The sequence below is a fragment of the Lates calcarifer genome, linkage group LG23 (genome assembly GCF_001640805.2).
Source record: "Lates calcarifer isolate ASB-BC8 linkage group LG23, TLL_Latcal_v3, whole genome shotgun sequence".
Lineage (NCBI taxonomy): Eukaryota > Metazoa > Chordata > Actinopteri > Centropomidae > Lates > Lates calcarifer.
In genome coordinates this window covers 10,593,158-10,614,136 of record NC_066855.1, presented here as the reverse complement: position 1 = coordinate 10,614,136, position 20,979 = coordinate 10,593,158, and the positions used below count along the sequence as shown (strand labels likewise).

The 20,979-nt window shown below is 41.4% G+C and overlaps 1 protein-coding gene across 20 annotated transcripts in view; it reads right to left on the bottom strand.

The window, feature by feature from the left end:
- The window catches only part of adam11 (ADAM metallopeptidase domain 11), a 57,036-nt gene that overhangs the window by 33,037 nt on the left and 3,020 nt on the right, over nt 1-20,979 (bottom strand). For 4 of the 20 annotated variants that reach the window (XM_051066211.1, XM_051066224.1, XM_051066220.1 and 1 more), the window contains exons 3-24: nt 19,845-19,921; nt 19,276-19,342; nt 13,268-13,350; nt 12,682-12,739; nt 11,061-11,124; nt 10,050-10,189; nt 9,049-9,123; nt 8,842-8,913; nt 7,613-7,779; nt 7,148-7,232; nt 6,934-7,024; nt 6,492-6,543; nt 6,036-6,135; nt 5,740-5,811; nt 5,204-5,296; nt 4,957-5,037; nt 4,827-4,877; nt 4,661-4,724; nt 4,432-4,537; nt 4,213-4,332; nt 3,803-3,971; nt 3,548-3,662 (exon numbers count right to left, since the gene is read on the bottom strand). In XM_051066211.1, the coding sequence (XP_050922168.1) occupies nt 3,548-3,662; nt 3,803-3,971; nt 4,213-4,332; nt 4,432-4,537; nt 4,661-4,724; nt 4,827-4,877; nt 4,957-5,037; nt 5,204-5,296; nt 5,740-5,811; nt 6,036-6,135; nt 6,492-6,543; nt 6,934-7,024; nt 7,148-7,232; nt 7,613-7,779; nt 8,842-8,913; nt 9,049-9,123; nt 10,050-10,189; nt 11,061-11,124; nt 12,682-12,739; nt 13,268-13,350; nt 19,276-19,342; nt 19,845-19,921 (2,002 nt within the window). Of the gene's footprint in view, nt 1-233; nt 701-2,393; nt 2,485-3,547; nt 3,663-3,802; nt 3,972-4,212; nt 4,333-4,431; nt 4,538-4,660; nt 4,725-4,826; nt 4,878-4,956; nt 5,038-5,203; nt 5,297-5,739; nt 5,812-6,035; nt 6,136-6,491; nt 6,544-6,933; nt 7,025-7,147; nt 7,233-7,612; nt 7,780-8,841; nt 8,914-9,048; nt 9,124-10,049; nt 10,190-11,060; nt 11,125-12,681; nt 12,740-13,267; nt 13,351-19,275; nt 19,343-19,844; nt 19,922-20,979 lie in introns of those variants that run through there. The other 16 variants (XM_051066212.1, XM_051066226.1, XM_051066223.1 and 13 more) reach the window with 9 other exon arrangements.

Genomic DNA, 20,979 nt, shown 5'->3' with positions numbered 1-20,979 from the left:
CATCTAGTGTCAATGAATGTCTTGTTTTGTCCAACTTACTCTTCAAACACTAAATATATTCAACACACAACACTTATTGAAGAACCTTGAACCATAAAATGTCCTTGATGATAAATCAATTATCAAAATAGTTGGCAATGTATTTTCTGATTCAATGACCAATCACTGAAGCTCTGAAGCACAGAGATCCAAAAATAAGTATATAAATAAGAAAAATAACTGAAAATGAAAACTTAAAAGGGATGTTCACCTTTTATTATTGAAAGTCTTATGAAATGAACATTACAAAGTCAACACTGCAGCTATATTCTATAAATGGCAGCCAAGTTAATGAGGGGACATGCAGTAAAAATACTAATGAAGCAAACTAAAATACTAAATAAAATTAGGATTAATTATGAATTACGTTTTGTGTTGCACAGACAGTATGTGGCATTGCTTGTATACTCCTACCTATACAAATGAACAGTAGATTTAAAAAATGTGTGAAAGATTACATAAAAATAAGGCTGAGTAGGCTGGTGACATATGTGTGTGTGTGTGTGGGGGGGGGTTATCTGAAAGTAGTGGCTGATCAGAGAATAAAGAAGCAGAGGACTCTTATAAAAACAGATGGCGGTATGTTGACATAATGAAGGAGACTGATAAAGTTCTGGATCAGGATGGAAAGCCGGGATCATACCTTCCTCTTCGGATGTTTCTGGATCCAGAGTGAAGCAGAAACAAGATGGAGGGAGGGGACAAAAAAGACAGAGAACAAGTGAAGAAGAACGACAGGTAAGACTATCAGGTTTTCTTTTATGTGAGTCAGACACAGTGAAAAAAACATGCATTGAACCCAAGGCCTTAAAAGCAAAAGAGAGATATTGTCTCCTTTATCTTTTTTTTATCTCTAAACTTTACCAGCAAGAAACTTGCCAGGAACTTGGCAGGCAGACTTGAACCTATCACACAAACTGCAGTCATGAGATTATGGCAAAAGACTGTAGTCAGAAACAAGCATTCAGCAATAAATGCATGCTGCAGGCATGCCACAGCAAAGCCAGCATGAGGCAAAACAGCACTGTAGAGTGTGAACAGAAGAAAAGCAACCAGGAGTCAAATCCAGCCATGCAGAGAAGATGATGGCAGTGAGAGTGCAGGGGATTCAACAAAAGCTTCTTAATCTAGTCATTTATTTGGGATTGTGCTCTGTAGGAGATCTGCATCACTACGTCAGTGCCAAACTTAAAAGTGCACTCCACCCATTACAATGAACATCACACTCATGTAACACTGCCAGGCTCAGGACAGTATAAAAGCAGAACTACAGACAAAACACTGTATTCCACACATTCTTCTATCTTGTCAAGACCTATTGCCTACATTACCCACAATGCAACACAACAATTGACAGTTCTGTTGAAGATTTGGGTGCATTATGCTAATGTAGCCTCCACCTGCTAGCCTCAAGCAGAGATGGGCTGTGGGCTACGACGAGTGGACAGCTCACTTCTGTCTAACTTCACACCTCCAGACTTTTTTCTTTTTCCAACTTGTTGTCTTTAAACCCAGCCTACGCTGACTCAAATGACATCACTTGAGGAAGTGTATCAGACTTTGCTCAGCCGCAGCCACAGAAGGCTTCATACAACTACCTACACAGTAGAGCTCCCCAAGAACTGTGAAGAGACTTGTGTAAAGTTGGTGGAGTTCCCCTTTAAAGGATACAAAGTCCAATTTATTTGGTTCTGTGTGGCATGAATGTTCATAGGAGTTTAAGTTATGTGTCCAGTATAAGGCTGCAGCTGATTACCTACATTATTCACACAAGTAATGTGTTATATGTTTTTGACTAGTCAGTTGATAATTGCATCCATGGAATTTCCAGAAACAGTGAAAAATACTGGACAAAATTTCCTAGAAACCAAAGTGACGCTCATCTAAAACCCAAAGATATTCAATGAACAATTATGTAAAATAGAAGAAGTCAGCGATAATCAAATTTGAAGAGCTGGAACCAGAGAATGGTTGATATGTTTGGTTGAAAAATGACTTGTATAGGGCTATCAAGTAATCTGTTGATGAATCAAGTGTTTGCTCCATAAAAAGATGTTCAGTTTACTATGACAGACGGCTAAGAAAACCAGAAAATATTCACATTCAGGAGGCTGGAACCAGTACATCTGACAGACGATTAAGTACTATCATTCATTCTCTCTGCAGACAGAAAACCATCTACTGCACTTCCACCAGCGTTAATAATAACAACAATAAATCCACGCGGTCTCTGGTTGTGAGTATGGATCAGACAGCAAGCAGAGAGGCATTCAGCAGCGAGCCGCAGGCATGTGTGTTAGCTGACAGAGGAACACAGCAGGCACACACAGATGGAGGCATGCCAGAGCTCTTACTTAAATCCCCAGCCAGTTCCCCCCAGGACTATCGCTGCCAGCAGAATTGCACCGGCAACCGAACCTATTATGATATTGGTACCACTGGGACCTGTGGGAGTGGAGGAGTCAGCCAATGAGGAAAACAAACAGCATGTGAGAATGAAAAATAGTTGTGGTTACCTTCTTTATATTTTGTGACTGTAAAGCATTAAAAACTAGTGAGGAGCTATGAAATATCAGTGGAAGTAGACTGAGAACAACCCAGGTCAGTGTTACAAGTGTGTGCAAATACAAACAAGTTTGGATTATTACATGATGAGTCATGAGTGGAGTGAAGGGGCAATAACAATACAATAAATTCCAGTGGTTCAAACAAATCACTCTGTAATATGAAGCATGCGTATCGGTTTGTGTACAATTATTTCTTGTGTTATGCGTTTCGGTACACACAGTTTGTGTAACACATTTGTTTTATTTTAGAGCGATATATAAATGAGCTCTCATCTTGTGAAAAGATGAAATCAGTGAAATACCTCTTTAAAAAGGTCTAAGAAAACACAACCTGCAAATCAGCAAAAATGTTATCTTCATATGTCATATTTTTTCATTAATATGTTCATTTTTTAAATTTGCTTTTATACCGTATCTTATAATTTTGTGTTTTTTTTAAATTTATTTAGTGTCTATATTCCAGAGCTGCTGTATTGCGCACTCTTTAAAAATGCTTTAATTAACATATTTGAACCATTTTCTTTCACATATTATACACATATATATTCTATTTTGTCATTTTAAAGTTGCTAATGAGATGTAACAGATAGGAGTGATTTTCATTTTCAGATACTTTTCCTCCTATTTGCAGCACGAGTACCCAGAGATCTTAAGGCATTGTTAAAGTTTCATTTTATCAGATTCAGTGTGCCATGTAAAGTTCCACTTTAACTTGCAGAAAATAAAATGCCATTTAGTTTTATGGTGAGATAGTTTTCAGTTCATATGGCCTGAGCAGTAGCTGTGTATGCATACTGCAGTTTTCAAACCATCCTGTTGTACAAAGGAGACAAATTTCTTTTGTTCTAATTTTCTTCGTCAAAGCAGGTATTTTACAGAGATGAGGAGCTGCCTGGTGAAAGGACAACAGTATATGAAGGCAAACTGCTCAGTGTGGTTACCTCTGTATTTCTCTGGGCCGTCTGGCGGGGTGGGGATGGGGATGGGGTCAAACACACTGCAGTCCTTCCCAGTGTAGTCTGGATCACAGATACACTTCACCTCGTTGCTGCACGTCTGAGAGACGGGGAGGAGAAACGTGAGTCGGAGCACTCCACATTTCATCTAATTTACTTTATGCCAGACTTTACGGGGAACAGAAAACAAACGATAATAAAATCTTGTTGGGGGGTGGGGTGCGGCAGAGACAGACTCACCCCATGGTGGGAGCAGATGCGTGAGGTCGAGGATCCCGGGCAGGTGCTGAGGTTGAAGGTGGTGACGGGGAGGCAGCGGCGCTCCAAACACATCATGTTTGGCCCACATGGCGTACCGTCCTCCACGTAGCCCAGGTCCAAACCATCATCCAGTACTGCATGGCCTCCCCTGTAGTTTAGATGGTCACATAAAAGTGATTCCTTTATCCTTGAATCTCCAGTTGTATTCAACTCTACCTGAACTGGGATTATCTCAAATATCTGAGAGAAAATATCTGTCACTCCAAGATAAACTTGTTCCATCTTTCCTTCATGTAGAGAGTCTGACTGCGGTTTAACAGCTTCCTGTGTTCTCTAATCCTTTAATTGTTGTTCAAACCCGCCAAGCTACCAGATAAAAGCTGCCTCACATGCAGTCCAGGTATCTGTTCTGGTGGTGGATGGTCAAACTAGTGAGCCTCCCCTGCAGCTCTCCAAACCTCGGCTTGGCTGTCAGATTGGTGCACAGCAGCAAACCGCACAGAACGTCTCTGATGGAAGCAAATGAGAGAAGATGCAACGAAAAAACAATGATTAAAAAAAATGAAAATTTGCAGATGCACATGAGGTAGTTTATGCCGTTCACTCACTGTTTGTTGCACTGCACCCATCCCTGACCACTGGAGTCTGGGCCACAGTTTCCTTTCTCTGTGCCCTCAGAGTTCAGCTTCTCATAGCAGAACCTGTCAGCTGAGTCTGGGAAGACAGGGGGAAAAAAAGAAACAAAAAACAAAACCCACAGCCATGAAACTCCTGTTTGAACCACCAGAGGGCATTGCAGCTTTGACAAATAACACCCAACATCCAATCAAAACCTACTGTAGCCCCACAGAGTCCTGCACTGGCCATCTCTGGTCTTACAGCGACCTCCGTAACAACGACCCTGAGGGGGAAGAAGAGTAGGGTGGACATGATGATGGTGAGAAGAGGACCAACAGTAAGAGAAGAAGCAATGACAAACATTTAACACATGCCATGACTGTACCTGGCCAGCATCACACATGTAGCCATCCAGTTTGTGGACATTATGAGGACACTGAAAGAAGAAGAAGATGATTATCTCTCCATTCAGAGTCACCTCAGGTTTCAGATTTGTGGGTGGGTGCTTCGTTTACCTGGCTGGAGTCTCCTGTGCAGGTCTCGGGAATATCACAGTCGTTGACAGCATCGCGGCACGTCACCCCCCTCAGCTCGTACTGTCACAAATGACCACAGAAGAAGAGAGGAAATACAGACAGACAAAGAAAGGAGATGGCAAATAAAAAGAGAAAATCGTGAGGGGATGGTAAGAGTCAATCAGGGCCTTGATGAATGACAATAAACCACCCACTTAAAGAGGTGAGATTTATATAAGCAGTTCACCTTGCAGTCTCTGCAGCAGAGCCCGTTGCTGCACATGGCATTGTGGGTAAGCGTACACTTCTTACAGCAGTTGGCTCCACTCCGGGCACACTCCTACAGGACAGAGAGGGTTTAGAGTACATCTGTGGATCATGTGTGTTTTTCTGACGTCCAGAACTAACACGACTGACAGCACTGAAAAAAAATACCTGTGTAGCCACATCTAATACAAAAGACAAGGATTCTTACTTCTCTGTGATGGGAAATAGTCAACTCAATAGCTGTAAGAGTTGAATTGGGCTAAATACAGTCTTCTGTAGAGTTCTCAGTTTAGTCGCCTACAGAATAAAAGTGTTTCCTTCAAAAATTACTATAAAATATATTTAGAATTTATAATGTAGCAATGACACTGCTTTGTTCAAGCAGATGAGAAAACAGTTATTAAATCTCAACTTTCCCAAACAGACCTTAATTGGTGATATGTTTTGGTGAAGACCATTTAAACTCACTGGGCAAAATGCAATCGATAAGTCATTGGCTAATTTGAATGTACTCACCACCAGTGATCCACAGTCACATTCCTCTCCCAGTTCTACATATCCGTTACCACACTCTGGTGGGTCTAACAGCTGTAGATAAAAAAGAAATTATGTACGGAAGTTAAACGGTGCTTTTCACTAGATCTCTACATTAAACTAACTTTATTTTGGAAGGACGCTGCAGCTGGATGATATTGAGATAAAATATAAATTGAATTAAAAAGACATTCAGTGTGAATCCTATCCTATCCCCATACAAGCGATTAACCCCTCTTGGAAGAGCCTCACTCCGATAAAAACTGCCCATCTCTCACCTTGCTGGGCTTGTTGAAGAGGCAGCTGCCTCCTCCCTGCTGGAGGAAACGCAGGTACTCGTCTATACTGCAGCGAGAAAACTTCCTGGGCAGGTAGTAGCTGATTGATAAAGAAAATAGACTTAGACAGACTTTATTGATCCCTTTGGGATGACTCCCTCAGGGAAATTAAGTAAATAGAAACAACTAGCCATTTCAGTATCTGGCTTTCAAATTCAGAATTTAATAGGTTTCAAACAACATTGTGGTTTGTTTATATAAAGATGAGGTCAGGTACTTTTACAAGCTACATTTACAAGGCACAGTTGACACTCCTTAAATTTGTCATTACTTTGTAGATTAGTGGCTGGACAGGAGAGTCATGAACAAAAACTTTTAAAACCCTAAGATGCTTTACTAGAACATGTTTTACAATAGTTTAAATTATGGGTGATGAATGTGTCCATCTGTACATACCCTGTATCCTCCATGATACAACCCAGCCATGGATCTGGACACCTGCAGTCTCCTGAACACACACACACACACACCAAGAACATTTCTGTGGTCATGACACAGGTGATGCTGACTTCTTACCACCTGAGGGAGCTGTTAGTACAGTAGAGGTGCAACATTTTCGTCTCTCAGTGACAAATCTAATGCAATCAGCAGTGGAAAATCAGGTTAGTGCTGCATAATAAATTTATTGCACCTGAGTTTGGTAAGTATTTTAGATGTACTAAAGTAAAGTTTTTAATTTTATCTGCGACAGTTTGAAGACCAAATATAGACAAACTTTGAGTACATATGTATAGACTGTCCACTTGGCTTGACCTCTGTGTCTCTGAATCATGACAGGAGGCTGCTGTTGCCTGTCGATGTCCCATGAATCTTTGTGTAAACCATACTCTGCTCTTACCTGCAGCTGGTCGCTCCTTGTTCCGCAGCATGCCGATGTTCTGGCCAAGACTCTGACACAACGTGATGGCCATGGGGCCCACGCTGCCATACTGAAGACACACACATAAAACAGGAAAAGACTTAGGGACTCGTAAGAGAAAGTTTGTTGGACAAAAACCATGATTTATGGTCAGCCTCTAAAATCTGTACGATGTAAGAGGCAGAAGTCTCACCTCATTGATTCCTCCGCCCCTGGTGATGGAGCAGATGCCCCCGATGTACGCTGCCTCGCTGCGGCTGCTCATGAATGTCCTCCCCCTGTAGGAAAGACAGGGAGACTGTTATAATAATAGGAGGCGGAGGAAGAAGGTGCAGAAGAGGAAGAGGGGGGAGATGAAGAAGGAGGAGGAGCAGAAGAATGAGGATTAGGAGAAAAAAGAAGAACATGGAGGAGTAGAAAGAGGAGGATGAGGCGAGGGGCGTGGGGATAAAGAAGTAGAGGTGGACAAGGAGGAGCAGGGAGAGGAGAGGAGGGAGAGAAAGAAGGAGACAAGAGAAAAAGAAAGAGGACAGTATTAAAAACAGAGCAGAGAGGAGGAAAAGGAGAATAGTGAGGAAGAGGAGAAGAAAAAAGAGGAGGAGGAGGATGTGTCAGAGGAGAAAAGACAGAGAAGAAGAGAGGAGGAGAATGAACCCACGAGAAGAGGTGTACGGCGTCGCAGCGTTCCTTGATGCTCTCCTTCCTGTACTTCATGAAGTCGCGCAGGGTGAGCAAGGCGTCGTCGCCCACGGAGACCCTGTTTTCAGACGACCAGGTTTCCATGGCCACCAAGACGATACGAGTGTTGAGCTGCTCCTTGTAGATCTGGACACATCAAAAGGAGAAAATCATGGGCAAAGAATTATGCAACAGGTGAGGAGGTGAGACCAAAACACATTCAGTGATTTCTTTTATATACTACATACAAAACCAGAATAAAAAAGGAAGAAAAGACAGAAGTAAAGAAGGAATTAGGTAGGAATGCAATGAACATCCTTTTTTACTTTCTTCCTTCTGTTTTTGCTTCCTCCCATCCTTTCTTATTTTCTTGCTTCGTTACTTCCTTATTTACTTCCTTCCAGCTCTTTCTTCCCTTGTTACTTCCTTCCTCTTCTTTACCTCCTTTGTTAAGTCCTTCTTTAGCACCCCACTTTCTTATTAACTTCGCTCACTACCTCCCTTACTCCTCCCTCTCTTACTTCCTTTGTTTCATGCTTCTTTACATCCTTACCTCCTTCCCTTGTCCTTCTTTACTTCTGTCCTTACTTATTTACTTCCTTCCTGTAGTTCCAACTTAATCGGTTTAATATGATTTTACCACCTTAGCAGCTAAATTTACCTTCAGTATGCTGTAATATTTGTCCATTTGTATCAGCAAATTTCAGAAGAATCAAAGCAAACGAATTTAGATCAGTTGATCCCAAAGCAGGTACCACAACACCAAAGAGAGCTATAAGAACGGGCCGGGGAAGATTTGTGTAACTCAACACAAATAGGTAGCAAATATTTGCCATCTGTCAGGATGACACTGAGTCAAACAAGTGAAAGATTTCTGACTAGTGAAAGAAGTTCGGATACATAACAGCCCTGAACACAACCTGAGAACAGACCTGAGAGGATTGAAAAATAACATCAGACAGCAAAAAGGCTTGTGACTTTTTGTGAATAAGGGATGGCAGCTGTCCCAGTCAGGAATGTTTCATCTGCAGGAAAAGGCAATGAAATCTGGCAAATGCCCTGAGTAAGCTCAAGAGGCTCTACAATAGATTCACTATGAAGGAGTGCCATGGTTAAAAAAACACAGATGATAGGAAGAGGAAGCTCGCACTCAACTCCCCAGCAATATTTCCACTTTTATAGATTCTGCTGCATTTTGAAAACACCCACCGCATCGGCCATGTTCACCACAGCTTTGGCAAAGTTCTTCGTCTGAGTGGTCGACCGACGGAGCTGCACAAACTGACAAAAGCAGAAGAGGAACACTGTGTTACTGCCTTTTATTTGTTTTGCAAGAGTCTCACTTCTTATCATTTGCCTTTGTGCTGCAGTTACAGAGATAATGTAAAAGAAAACATCTTGGAGCTTCACACCTACCAGTTCATGGTCGTTTACCACCATCAGCTCGATGTACTTGGTCTCGGTCTGGACGGTGCGCTGGCCTCGCCGCACCTGGGGGGGGCAAAAGTCATCATAATGACCTTCACATAGGATGAAAAGACACACATAAACGCAACAAGCATACACAAACCCAGCAGGTGAAACCATTACTCACACACAGACACATACACATGCTGATGCCAGTGAAACTCTAGTCTTTGTCCTTGAGAAGGCAACTTGGAGAGCATCACTCAACAACAATCATTACTCTGCATCCGAACAGATAAAGAGCAGCGTCTGTGTGTGATCACTAACAAGAAAAGTTTAAGTTATGGAATAAATATCAGATATTATTTACCCTACAAATTACAAAAAACTCTGCTTCTTCAGGACTGTGTGGGTGAGATTTGATTAGATTTGGTTCACAATGGAGGAAACATCAGCAGATAATCCCACAACTGTCATCAGAGCAATGATTCACATGTTGCTGAATTCTGATCATTGCACAGAAAAACCTGACTGAGAGTCGTGAACTAGTGCAGATAAAAAACAGTTCACTTCACTCACTGGTTAGGAAAATGTATTTTCAAGGCATTTAAATGAGAATGCTAATGAAGGAAAAAAATCATCCAGGAGATCCTGTTCGTCTTGAATGCCAGTCCATCCTCAATCAAGAAGCATCACTTGATGATTAATTCTCTCAGATTTCAGAAAAGCTCCTCCAGACATTTTTTTTTCTATTTTTATTGGCATGAAAGCTGAGACGACCGATTAGCATGTGTGTGTGTGGAGATTTGCCATCATCAGACAGACTTCTCTGTAAAATATTCATTGTGTTTGCTTATCACAACTCTGATGTTTCCCTCATGGTGTCACTTTTTCAATGCATGCCACATCTTCCCTGGCAGGCCATCTGTGTGTGCAAGTACATGGAGGTGTGTGTTGGGAGAGGGAGTGAGTGAGAGAGACAGACATACAGGCTGGATATGAAAACTGACTTGTCTTTTTGAGCGTCTCAGTCCCGCTCTGAGGACGGGCTTCTCTTCTTCAGACCAGTTGTCTCCATCCTTGAGCTCTCCGTCTCCTTCACTGTGGCCATCTGGCTGCCCCTCGGGCTCTGTACTGTTCTCTGAGCATCCTGGGACACACACGCGCGTGCACGCACACACACACACACACCACGCACGCACCACACACACACACACACACACACACACACACAGTATGCAGAGGCACAGAGTAAGTGAGAGTGAGATAGAAAAGTGGCTAGTCATCAGTCCGAGGAAGGATGTAACCATGTATTTTAGTCCACTGATCTGCAAGAGAAATCAATATCACACAGCCACCGGAGAGGAGAGGAGAGGAGAGGAGGAACAGGGAGCGTGTAAAGGGCTAAATGGTGGCGGGGGAGAAAGAGGGGTGAGGAGGCAGGGGGAGGGAGGAATGGCAGAGGTTGGGTGACAGGAAGGAGGGAGGAGATGAATCCAGAGGGTGTCGGGGACAGAGAGGAGAGGCAGGAGAGACGCAGCCAAATGAGACGTTTATAGCAAGGGTGAGGAGGGCAACAGGACAACCTGAGGAGGACAAAGTACGCTGCAGACAGCCAAAAAAAAAATGGACTTGCTTTACAGAACATTTGATTATTTTAGACCATTCAGTCTCAAGGGCAAGGTCGAACACGTCGCCTCCAAACAAGTCATGACAGACAACTTTTACACATATCAATAGCAAGCTGCATCCTGCCAGCTTTCATCTATGACTTTTAACTACAGCTCCCACAGATGAGAAAATAAATGTAAGCACCGAATAAGCATCTCATCACAAAGTTGAAGCCTGAGATGTTTGAGATGTCAGAAATAATTTGTGCTATAGCAGGATTCTGTTACTAAGGCTTCAGATTTAGAAATTCAGTTTCAGCTTCCAAAGTTGAGAGACAGTCAGTTACAGAGGGAAGTGACTGTGAGGAGTCTCTCTGTAAACTTTTCTGTGATGCAGAGTGAAGGTCCTACCTGGACAGGGCAGTGGGAAGAGGTCAATATCTGGCATTCGATACATGATGTGGTCATTGTGCTCCTGGAGGGCATCAGGGACAAGCAGGAGAGATGAAGAGAGAGAATTTGTTATATGTTAGAGCCTCTTTTCTGAGCTGCTCGTTTGAAAAAGGATGATTCAGACCAACCCAAGGCAAACATATTTATTAAAAACCAATCATCTGATTTCCTTAAATCAGATGATTGGCTTCAACTCCAGCCAAAGGGAAACCCTCAGCCAGCCTGTAGCCTGAGAAAGAATCATGTTGCAGTGTCCAAATTCTCTGCGCACTTTTACATTTTTAATGGAAGAAAAATAACAATAAATAATCCACAGGTGAGCCAGATTTAATTGTTCACTACTCCAGGAATATGAAAGCAGGAACGAGAAGGGAAAAAATGACTAATTCTAAAGCAAAACGTCACATGGGGAACAGCATCACAAGGTTATTGCTTTCAGTTTTAAGCATTACAGCAGTTTACAGCACTTTTTCATGTGGTATCAAGAACAATTACTTTTAAGGGTCTGCAGAAAGCCAGTTTTGGTTGATCACAATTAGAGAAAAAAGTTATAACAAAGTGAAACTTCCCTTCAGGTAAAAAAAAGAAAAAAAAAATTGTAAGTCAGACACCAGCAGATGAGGAATCTGCTCAGGCTTTAACCAGCAGAAGATAAAATATAAAAGCGCTCACTGCGAATGTGCCTGAATATGTTGATCTGAACAAATTACAGTGATGCTAATGCCAAACGCAGCTCTATATGAACGATGACATCCCCTCATTCCAAAGAAAACCATGCTTTTAAAATCAGACAAGCTTTGACATGACTTCTCCTCATCCTGAACCTAAAAGCTTTTCTGTCTGAAGAAAGTGCTGCCGTGTCCTTTGAGGTACAGACGGATCAACGGGAAAGAAAGTGCTCTGATGCATAATTAATCAATCATTGGGCTGTCATAATGGCAGTAGCACTACTGGACACTGTGGTACACTTGAGCTCAGGGATAAATACTTTATGAAAATGACCCATCTGAGATAGAGAGCTGAGGAGAGAGAGAAAGAGAGAGTGAGGGAGTTTGAAGATGAGCTGGGAGCCTATTGATCCATCTCTCCAGTCTATGTAATTGAGCTGCACTTCGATTACTGTGGGTCTTAATGGAAAAAATGCTCGGCCTCTTCCCACTCTGTTATACATCCATTTCTTTTTAACACTAGATCTATTCTAAAATCAAATTGGAATATTTTTGAAAGAAAGCCTCTTGAACTTTTGAAATGTATCCTCTCTCTTGTCTCTGTCAGGTGATGTCTCCCTTCAGATATGAGACAGGAGATGTGTTTCAGTGGTGGTGGATTGTGTATCAACTTAATACTTTCCATACAGCAACTTGGAGATAGAGTAACGCTGTCTGGACTCTAAGTCACGGTGAGATGTGGAGAGGGAAATAGAGACTGTGGGCAAAATATTGTTGCCAGTTTTTGTTTTTTTTGGGATCTTTCCCCCCTGACCTGGCTTCTGTTTGGGTTTAATGCTGAAGGAAACAGATAGATGCGTGTTTACTACTAATCCAACCTGCTGATCCACCTCACCGCAGTGCTGACTCACCTCTCCACTGCCAACAGGTTCAATCCCGTATGAGAAGTTCCCGTCAGAAAACATCCCCCTGAAAAGAAAGAAGAAAAAAAAAAACAGAAGTAGGTTACAATGTGGTTGGCAGCCAAAATAGAAAGGAACATGGAGGAGTTGGACTTTGGAATTTGTGAGGGAGGTTAGGCTAAAAAAAAGCATGACCTCTCAGCAGTAAAATGTATTTCTGTACTTATTTATTAACCTGTTACAGCAAATGTTTTGTAAATGTTTGTTTTTTTTTTTTGCTTATTCAAGTGAAATAACATTTGCTTATTCGCTTTCTTGCTCAGTGAGATAAGGAAATTGATACCATTGTATGTCTAAACTGTGCATATAAAGCTGCTGCCAGAAGGTGGTTAGCTTATCTTAGCACAACGACTGGAAACATGAGCTAGCTCCAGCTGCATAATTACCATACAGGTGTGACACTTAAATATTTGTGTCATTTTCAAATAAAGAGATGAGGGGAAAAATGAATGTTTTAGTGCCACAAGCTTTGAATGTGTAATTCACGCAAAAACACCAAACTCTAGATAAAGTTTAGTCACAGTGTTTGACTCACCTCAGGCCGTGGCAGGTGGACAGAGCAGCCCAGGAGCCAGGCAGCCCCCGCACTCGCCCGTGGTAGTAGCAGTGCTCTCCCCCCTGACAAAGAAATCATAGATTACAGTGAGACACCGAACCCACCATCATCCAGTGACATGTTAACATGTAAAATGAAACCAGCGGCGGCCGTGAACCCCTCTGTCAGCCTTGGGTCTGCAGGAGGTGGGTGGGTCAACTGAAGGATATCAGTGACTACTATACGGCTTCGGAAAAACTACACCTGCAGAGGGCTGGGGACTGAGGTGAGATTTAGAAAGAAAAAACTGTGTGCATATAGGTTGTGTGTGTGTGTGTGTGTGTGTGTGTGTTTCAGTGATGGAGAGATCAATTCAAGTGCAGGAAGGCCAGGAAGAAATTCAGCAATGGAATCCAGTTTCAGTGCGAGGTAAACATGTACAATGTGAATTAAATCCAGAGTTTACTTTCAGACAACACAAGAAAGTTCATTTTTTGCATGCACTGACATTGAAACTGTGAGAATAGAAACTCATTGTTTAAATTTGATTAATGAATTTGCCAACGGGCCACATGATGGCAACAATTTCACTTTTCTGCAGCACAGTAATCAAAGAATATCAGGGCGGGACAATAACCCATCTGAAAGTGACAGCGAAATACAAATATCAATATTAAATATGCTAAAAAAGATTTCCAGTTATTTATTACTGCGCTTCCATAAACTTGTGGGACTTACAAGAGACAGATTTTAAAAAAGGACGATAAAAAAATCAATGCGGCAAAGGCCAAGATATCCTGGCTTTCCGTCACTGGATCCTACACTTCCCAACATGCAACTTGATAGCATCTTTCGCTAGATTTCCCCTGGCTGGTAAATGCCAACATCTTTAAAACTTCATGCTTCCTCCCGTTTTCAGTTCAGGCTTTTTGTTAGTGTTTTGTCTCTGAGCACAGCCTCAACTCAAGTGACATCAATCTTGTAACGTTCTCTGATTTTACAACACTGACCTGCAAAATTGGTGGAGTGCCCCTTTAATATACAATAAAATAACCATTTTCAGCTGATACTTTCAGGTTGCTGTAAGGTGTCACCTGTGCACCCCGCGTCCATATACCTTCACCTGATTATTCATAATCCCCTGAAAGGCTCCGGCAGGATGATCGTGTTTTGAATATAGTGTTTCCACGCTGCCTCTCACAGTACAGGAAAGATCAGATAACAACAATCGGAGAGGAGACTTTGCCGCTGTCAGTCAAACGACATGTGCACGTGTTTAAATGTGTGAGCTATCAAAAGTTGTGGAGAAGAAAATAAACTGTGCACGGCGGGCAGAATTACACTCAGGAGGGGATTTTTAATAATCAAGCAGGCCTTAACTAAGTGGATGGAGATTACAGTCATGTGTTGGAACTACAGAGTGAATGTATGCATGCAGGTGTGTGTGTGTGTGTGTGTGTGTGAGAGAGAGAGAGAGAGAGAGAGAGCGAGAGAGAGAGGGAAAGAGGGTCAGTTTCAGGTGTTTGTAATGAACCCCAATAATGTCATGTCTGCCACCTGAGACTGCTGTTGTCTGGCACAGCAGACAGACCAAAAAGAAAAGAGGTGACAGGAAGCTGCTGTTCTTTATGCATCATCAACCTTTAGTCTGAACTGCAACTCAAAGCTGAGAAATCACTCGTGTCGACTACAAGCTTGCAAAAAGTTGTTCATCCTCCTCAAAAACATGACCTCTTTGCGGCTCTGCAAAGAAATAGTGTGTGTGATGTATGCAGGCATTTCCTGGATTGATCACAGGATTCACAGAGCTCCCAGGGAGGATTTATCTAACATTTCCTCTGGGATCTAGTCTGAGGTGTGGACTAAATCACACATAGTCAGCCAGGCTCCTGTTGATGAGAAATCAATGGCTGACCTGGTTGTCTGTCAGCTATAGGATTCTCATCTTGTCTCACATTAGTCATGCTTAGCCATGAGGGGAAACTAAAATCAGAGGTGGTTTCTATCCCCCAGCAGCTGAAAACAAGTGTGGGACTCCTCTTCTCGCATCTGTGGGATGCGCTGGGACATGGAAGCCCCACCCTGCAACACACAGGACCCACAGGATTCATGCCAGAATCCACAGGGCACCCCCAAAGGTCCCGTCTCCATGCCCTGGCACTTGGGGGACCTGCACAATATTAGGCAGGTCCCACAGATCAGATCAGACTGGGATGTGGGGAGTTTGGAGGTCAGCACCTTGAGCTCTTTGTCAGGTTCCTTGTGCATCTGTATCATTGTTGAAAGATGAGGTAATGTACAGAGTCAGACATATTAATTGAAAATAACCACTTATTCAGTCCTGGTATTTTTATCTAGCAAACTTAGATTCAGCATCAGCTCATCTGTTAAGGAAGAGAGGGACTTTCATCATTCATGTCGCCTAGTTAGACAGCCCACAGCACTTAGCCAGGGCAAGATAATAAATAAATAAAAGGCAGGATTACAAGGCTAAATGGAGGAAATCAAATTGCCTGACACAGCAGACGCACACCAACTGTGAGGGACTGAGTGTGCTTTTCAAACTAGATGTATGGGCTTCAAATACTGGCCACTAAAACATGCAAATAAATAATGTTGTAGAAGGAATCATGGATGAATAATGTTAATATCATTAGTGCTGGGAGGACAGGGACAGGTCAGCTGGACACATTACAAGTGAATGACTATATGAGCAAAAATAAAACCTGCTTGCACACACACAAATAAAACGGCCGCATGAGGCACAAGGATTACATTTGACATTATCAACTCCAAGTGAATTGGACAAGCTGAAGGAGTTTACTCTATGTCTGGACTTTGACTCAGCGCTGTTGAGCTGAGAGGAGCAGAGTAAAGGTAATGAAACAACAGAAGCTGATGGAAAGTGAAGGGAAGACGAGATACAACAAAAGCATCAGTCAAGAATACTAGACCTCATCAATGAGTAAGAGAAGCATGCTGATTCCCAAATGAGTTTTTCTTCCCTAGGCATAATAAAGCCACTCTGGCAGGTAAAGACACTAAATAATTTAATGGTGAAACTATTTAGGGAAAAACATTAAGAGACTTCAATTAATGAGTGCACACATACACTATCACCTTGAAATGCTTCCTCTTACTGTGTTTGATATCATCAATGCCCAGATACTGAGACTATTATCTAATATGCAGTGCTGCCAGCTGATAGAGGGAGGTGAACATTGTCTGTTGACGCATTTTGTATTGTTTTGTGCCGATTACAATATGTTCAATCAAATCAATAGTTTGCTTTCAAAGAGTTCAAAACTATAGGTTTTGTCAGAAGTCAAAGAAACTGGCATTTCAGCAGGATACCGACTGATAAATCAAACAGTTCCCATCAATTCCAGCCCATCCTCATCCCTAATTCAATTCCTCTTTTAGTCGTGCATCATTGCGATTCAACCCAAGACAGTCACCAGCTCAGTGCAATGGCATAGATCCACAGGGACCAATTAAAAAAAAAAAAAACCTGACACACAGAGGCAGGAGGAATTTATTGGCATGTCAATAAAACTAAATAAATCAGGACGGAGATAGTGGCGGGGGAGGGGGAGGTGGCTACATACATCTAGTCCAGCATACAGAAAAGAAAATGTCCACATAAATAACTTGAGCATCCACATACGCGTTTGCATGTTTAGTTTATGTAGCAGTTAAGACATAAGGATGCAGTTTAAGATGTTGACTGACATCTGCTAATCATTTTATATTCATAAATGGTTTTAATGTGTTTTACCATTTTTTTCCTCTGATTATAGACTAATATTAAAACCAACCATGTTTCCCTCAATTTTAACGCTGTTCTTTGCAGACATCGGGTTTCTGTAAAGATCGTTCTACACGTATGACTTTGCTTCACCTAATGGACAAAATATCTTCAGCTTTTAACTTTAATAAATTTATTTGTGCCACATATCTGATTCTTTTGAGAATAAGGACACATTCTTGAGTACATAAACTGCGATAAAACTGTTTTCATGACATAGCATACTTATGATTACATTTATACCCATCAGTTAGATTAATGGGCTGCCATTCTCATACAATGGTGTTCCACAAGGATCCCTCCTTGGGCCACTATTATTCCTAACTTGTATAAATGATTTGACCACAGTATCTTCCATGTTCCCCCTTACATTGGCTTGCAGAATATATATATCAAAAAATCCTACTTCATTATTTTGAGCAGCAAAGGAACACACAGTATTTCAAACGTGGAGCTGAAAAACTGTCAATATTTGGGAGTTAAAAAAAACAAATTCAGTATTCTGGTCCATATTCCTTTTTCACAGAACATAAACAGACCTTTTTGAGGTGGATCTTTTAAAATCAGTGACTTAAGATTTACGGTACAAAAAGGTACTGAGTGGGCCATTATACGGTTGAAAAATAAACTACTCTCTGGTGGACAAACTATTTAATATGAGCAGATACTAAGATACTGTTTACCCATTACCCATTTGGCTGATTTTTTGATCAAGCTCAAAAAAATGATCAGTGATCTTTTTTTAAGATAATAAAGTGCTCCAGGTCTTAGCTTCCCAAACATCTTATTAAGTCTAAACTTATATAATTATTTATACTAACTTACACTTCATGTAAGTCCTATAGAACATGTACAATCATAACTATTTTCTTATGTAATTCAGTATGCATCTTTGATAATATTAGTATTGATTTATATTATATGCATACAGAGATAATGAATAAATCTGTCTCAGACTTGATCTTCTCCATTCCATTGTTATTTTATTTTTGTCATTTGTTTGATTTGAACCTATGCAAATAAACCTCAAATTCAAAGACTGTGTCAGTAGTACACATCTGTTCTCAAAGGTCAGGTCAGAGGGTGGTTGGAAGATTTGGATTAGCTGTTTCTGGGAACAAAGATGATTTCAATTCCCCTCACGACACGACAAAGTAGACCCACGCTGCTGCTGACTGCTGGTTGCCGTGGCAACCACATACTGATTGGTCAGGTGGTCTTTGACAGAGAGAGATAGCGAGAATGAGACAGACAGAGGGAGGGACAGAGAGACTAAAATAAAGCAGAGGATACGGACAGAAAGGAACCGTTTCCCAGATGGTGTTGAGAGTCAAGCTGTCTGCATTAACTGCCTGTGTCTGAAACTGTATAAACACACGAAACTCAGAACATTATTAAAGGGCAGTTTGTTCAAATTCATATCGCACAACAGAGAGGACAATGTCAGCAATCCAATCATTAGTCCTTCTGAAACTGCAGCTTGAACATCACTTATGGACACATGTCTAGGATGACGTGTGGGTTTGACGAGCTTCATAGCCACAGTAGTCTCTAGTAATTCAATGTTTAAAAAAAAAAAATCAACATTTTTTCAAAAGTGCTATTGCTATTGGTAATTGATTACCGGTATTCGTTTTTACTCAGTGTGAGTAACACCCTCAAAAACATGTTCCAGTACACTCTGGACAAAAGAGCTACACTGTTGTAGTCATATGCACAAAATCAATTTCCAATAATTTGACTGTAATGGAGAACTAGCTTCCATTAAATTCTGACACAAAAGAGGATGCCAGTATTTAATTAAATTTCTTAAATTTCTTGTCGAGAGTTAGATGAGGAAATCGATACTGCTGTCACATCTGTAGATATGCAGCTACAGCAGGCAGCCAGTTAGTTTAGCTTAGCATAAACACTGGAAACAGGGGGAAACAGCTAGCATGGCTCTGAAGATACAAAATCTCTAAACAAAAGAGACAGAATAATCAATTTGCTGTTAGGGGAGATGTTGTACCTTTTGGACATAGCCAAGCTAGTTGTTTCAAGTCCTTATGCTAAGCTAAGCTAGCCAGCTGCTAGCTGTAGTGTCATATTTATTGTACAAGTATGAGAGTGGTGTCGATTTCCTCAACAAACTCCTGCCAAGAAAGCAAGTTATAATATTTTCTATAATGATTAAACAATTTCTACACAGTAGTCCTACCATATTCTGTGATGGCTGCCCATCCTCATCATAGTGACGCTCCACATAGTCTGTTGACAGGAGATTACTGGAGAGAAGAGAGAGAACAATAATCATTCTAACATTTTGTTTCAACCTGAATTCGATAAATTCTGCCATAATAGTTTGAAAAACGAGGCTGTAACACTGTGTAACTATTATAGGTCATTATTGTCGAGTGCTATTTTACAGAACAATGACAGTCAGCATCAACAAATGGCTGATTCGTGAGTAAAACCAAAATGTGTGAGGATTCGTTTATTCCAAGTGCTTAGACAGCCAGCGAAAGGTGTTACATAAATGCAGTCCATTAGAGGAGAATACAGTACATGTCAAGCGAGATGAGGGGGAGGGGGAGGTGTACATTTAGAGTGTCGTTTAGCCCACAGCCAGTATACTGCCAACACAAAGGACATACAGTAGGTGGGCAGCAGTTACAGATGAGGGAAGACTGGCAGTAAGAGTGCGCATGTGAGTATGGTCATGTCGGTGACTGCCGTAACCATTAAAATGTTGTTTACTGGGTCTGAGGTGTGGATGTGTCGACTCACTGGTTGAGTTCCAGGTCAAGAATGAAGGATGTGCCAAACGCCTCCACCAGGAAGCTGCTCTGGGCCAGATGGACCGGCTGAGAGAAAGACAGAAAAAAGCATGAAAGATATTACGTTTCACCTATGTAGCTTTAAGGTTGAAAAAACTGAAATTGAAATGACTGACTTAATATAGGCCAAAAAAAGGCAGCACAATGTTTTTCCAAACATCCAACTGTTGTGTTTAGTTTTTTTTTTTTTTTCTGTGGTGCTGATGGAGCCATTTCACCACCATGCACGATGAGTTTTACTCTTTGTAGCTGCAGCTCCTCCATTATCTTTTCATCGTGGGAAAAAGTGTCAATTTACAGCACACTAAATAAAAAACAGGTTGGTTGTTGACTTTATTTTGTCACTGAACACACTACGTACTCAAAATCTGCTTGGGTGTGGTATGTAGTATGGAGTTGGGGCATTTCAATGTCAAGTTGATTTTTATTTACAAAGCTCCAAATCACAAATTTGTCACTGAGGGCTTTGCAAATCAGTACACAATGCTCTCTACCATTAGACCTTCAGTACAGATAGGAAAATAAACTTTAACTGGGAAAAAGGAGAAACCACAGAAAGAACAACAGAGGAGAGTTAACTCTGCTCGGTCAAACACATGCAGGTGCTGCATGTCCAGAGTAGAAGCCCAAGTCAAGGTCATGCATTAATTTTTGTACTAACGTTCCTGGTGCACATCTCACAGCTCCGTCTGCAACAAGGGCAAGGATTCAGTATACATGAAGACCTCCGCTGATGTGCAGCAGAATAGAAGTATTGTGGATGTCTAAAGCTAACATTATGCATCTGTAATTTACATCCCTACAGAGTGTTGGTCCCTGTCACCGATTCAAACAAATGACTCACTATTTTGTCAAGTATTTCATGCTTTAAAGAAACTGTGAATAAGACTGTGTGAAAAAGAAAATGTGAAAGAACATGATGGAGAGAGTGGAGGAGGGAGGAAAACTGATGGGTGTTCAATATTGAATAATTGCACAGCATGAATAGAGAACAAAGCAACAAAGACTCGGATAATAATATAAGGGACAGCCTCCTTCAGTGACCTGTCCCTGAAGGAGACACAGCCTCATCCATCCCGGAGTTG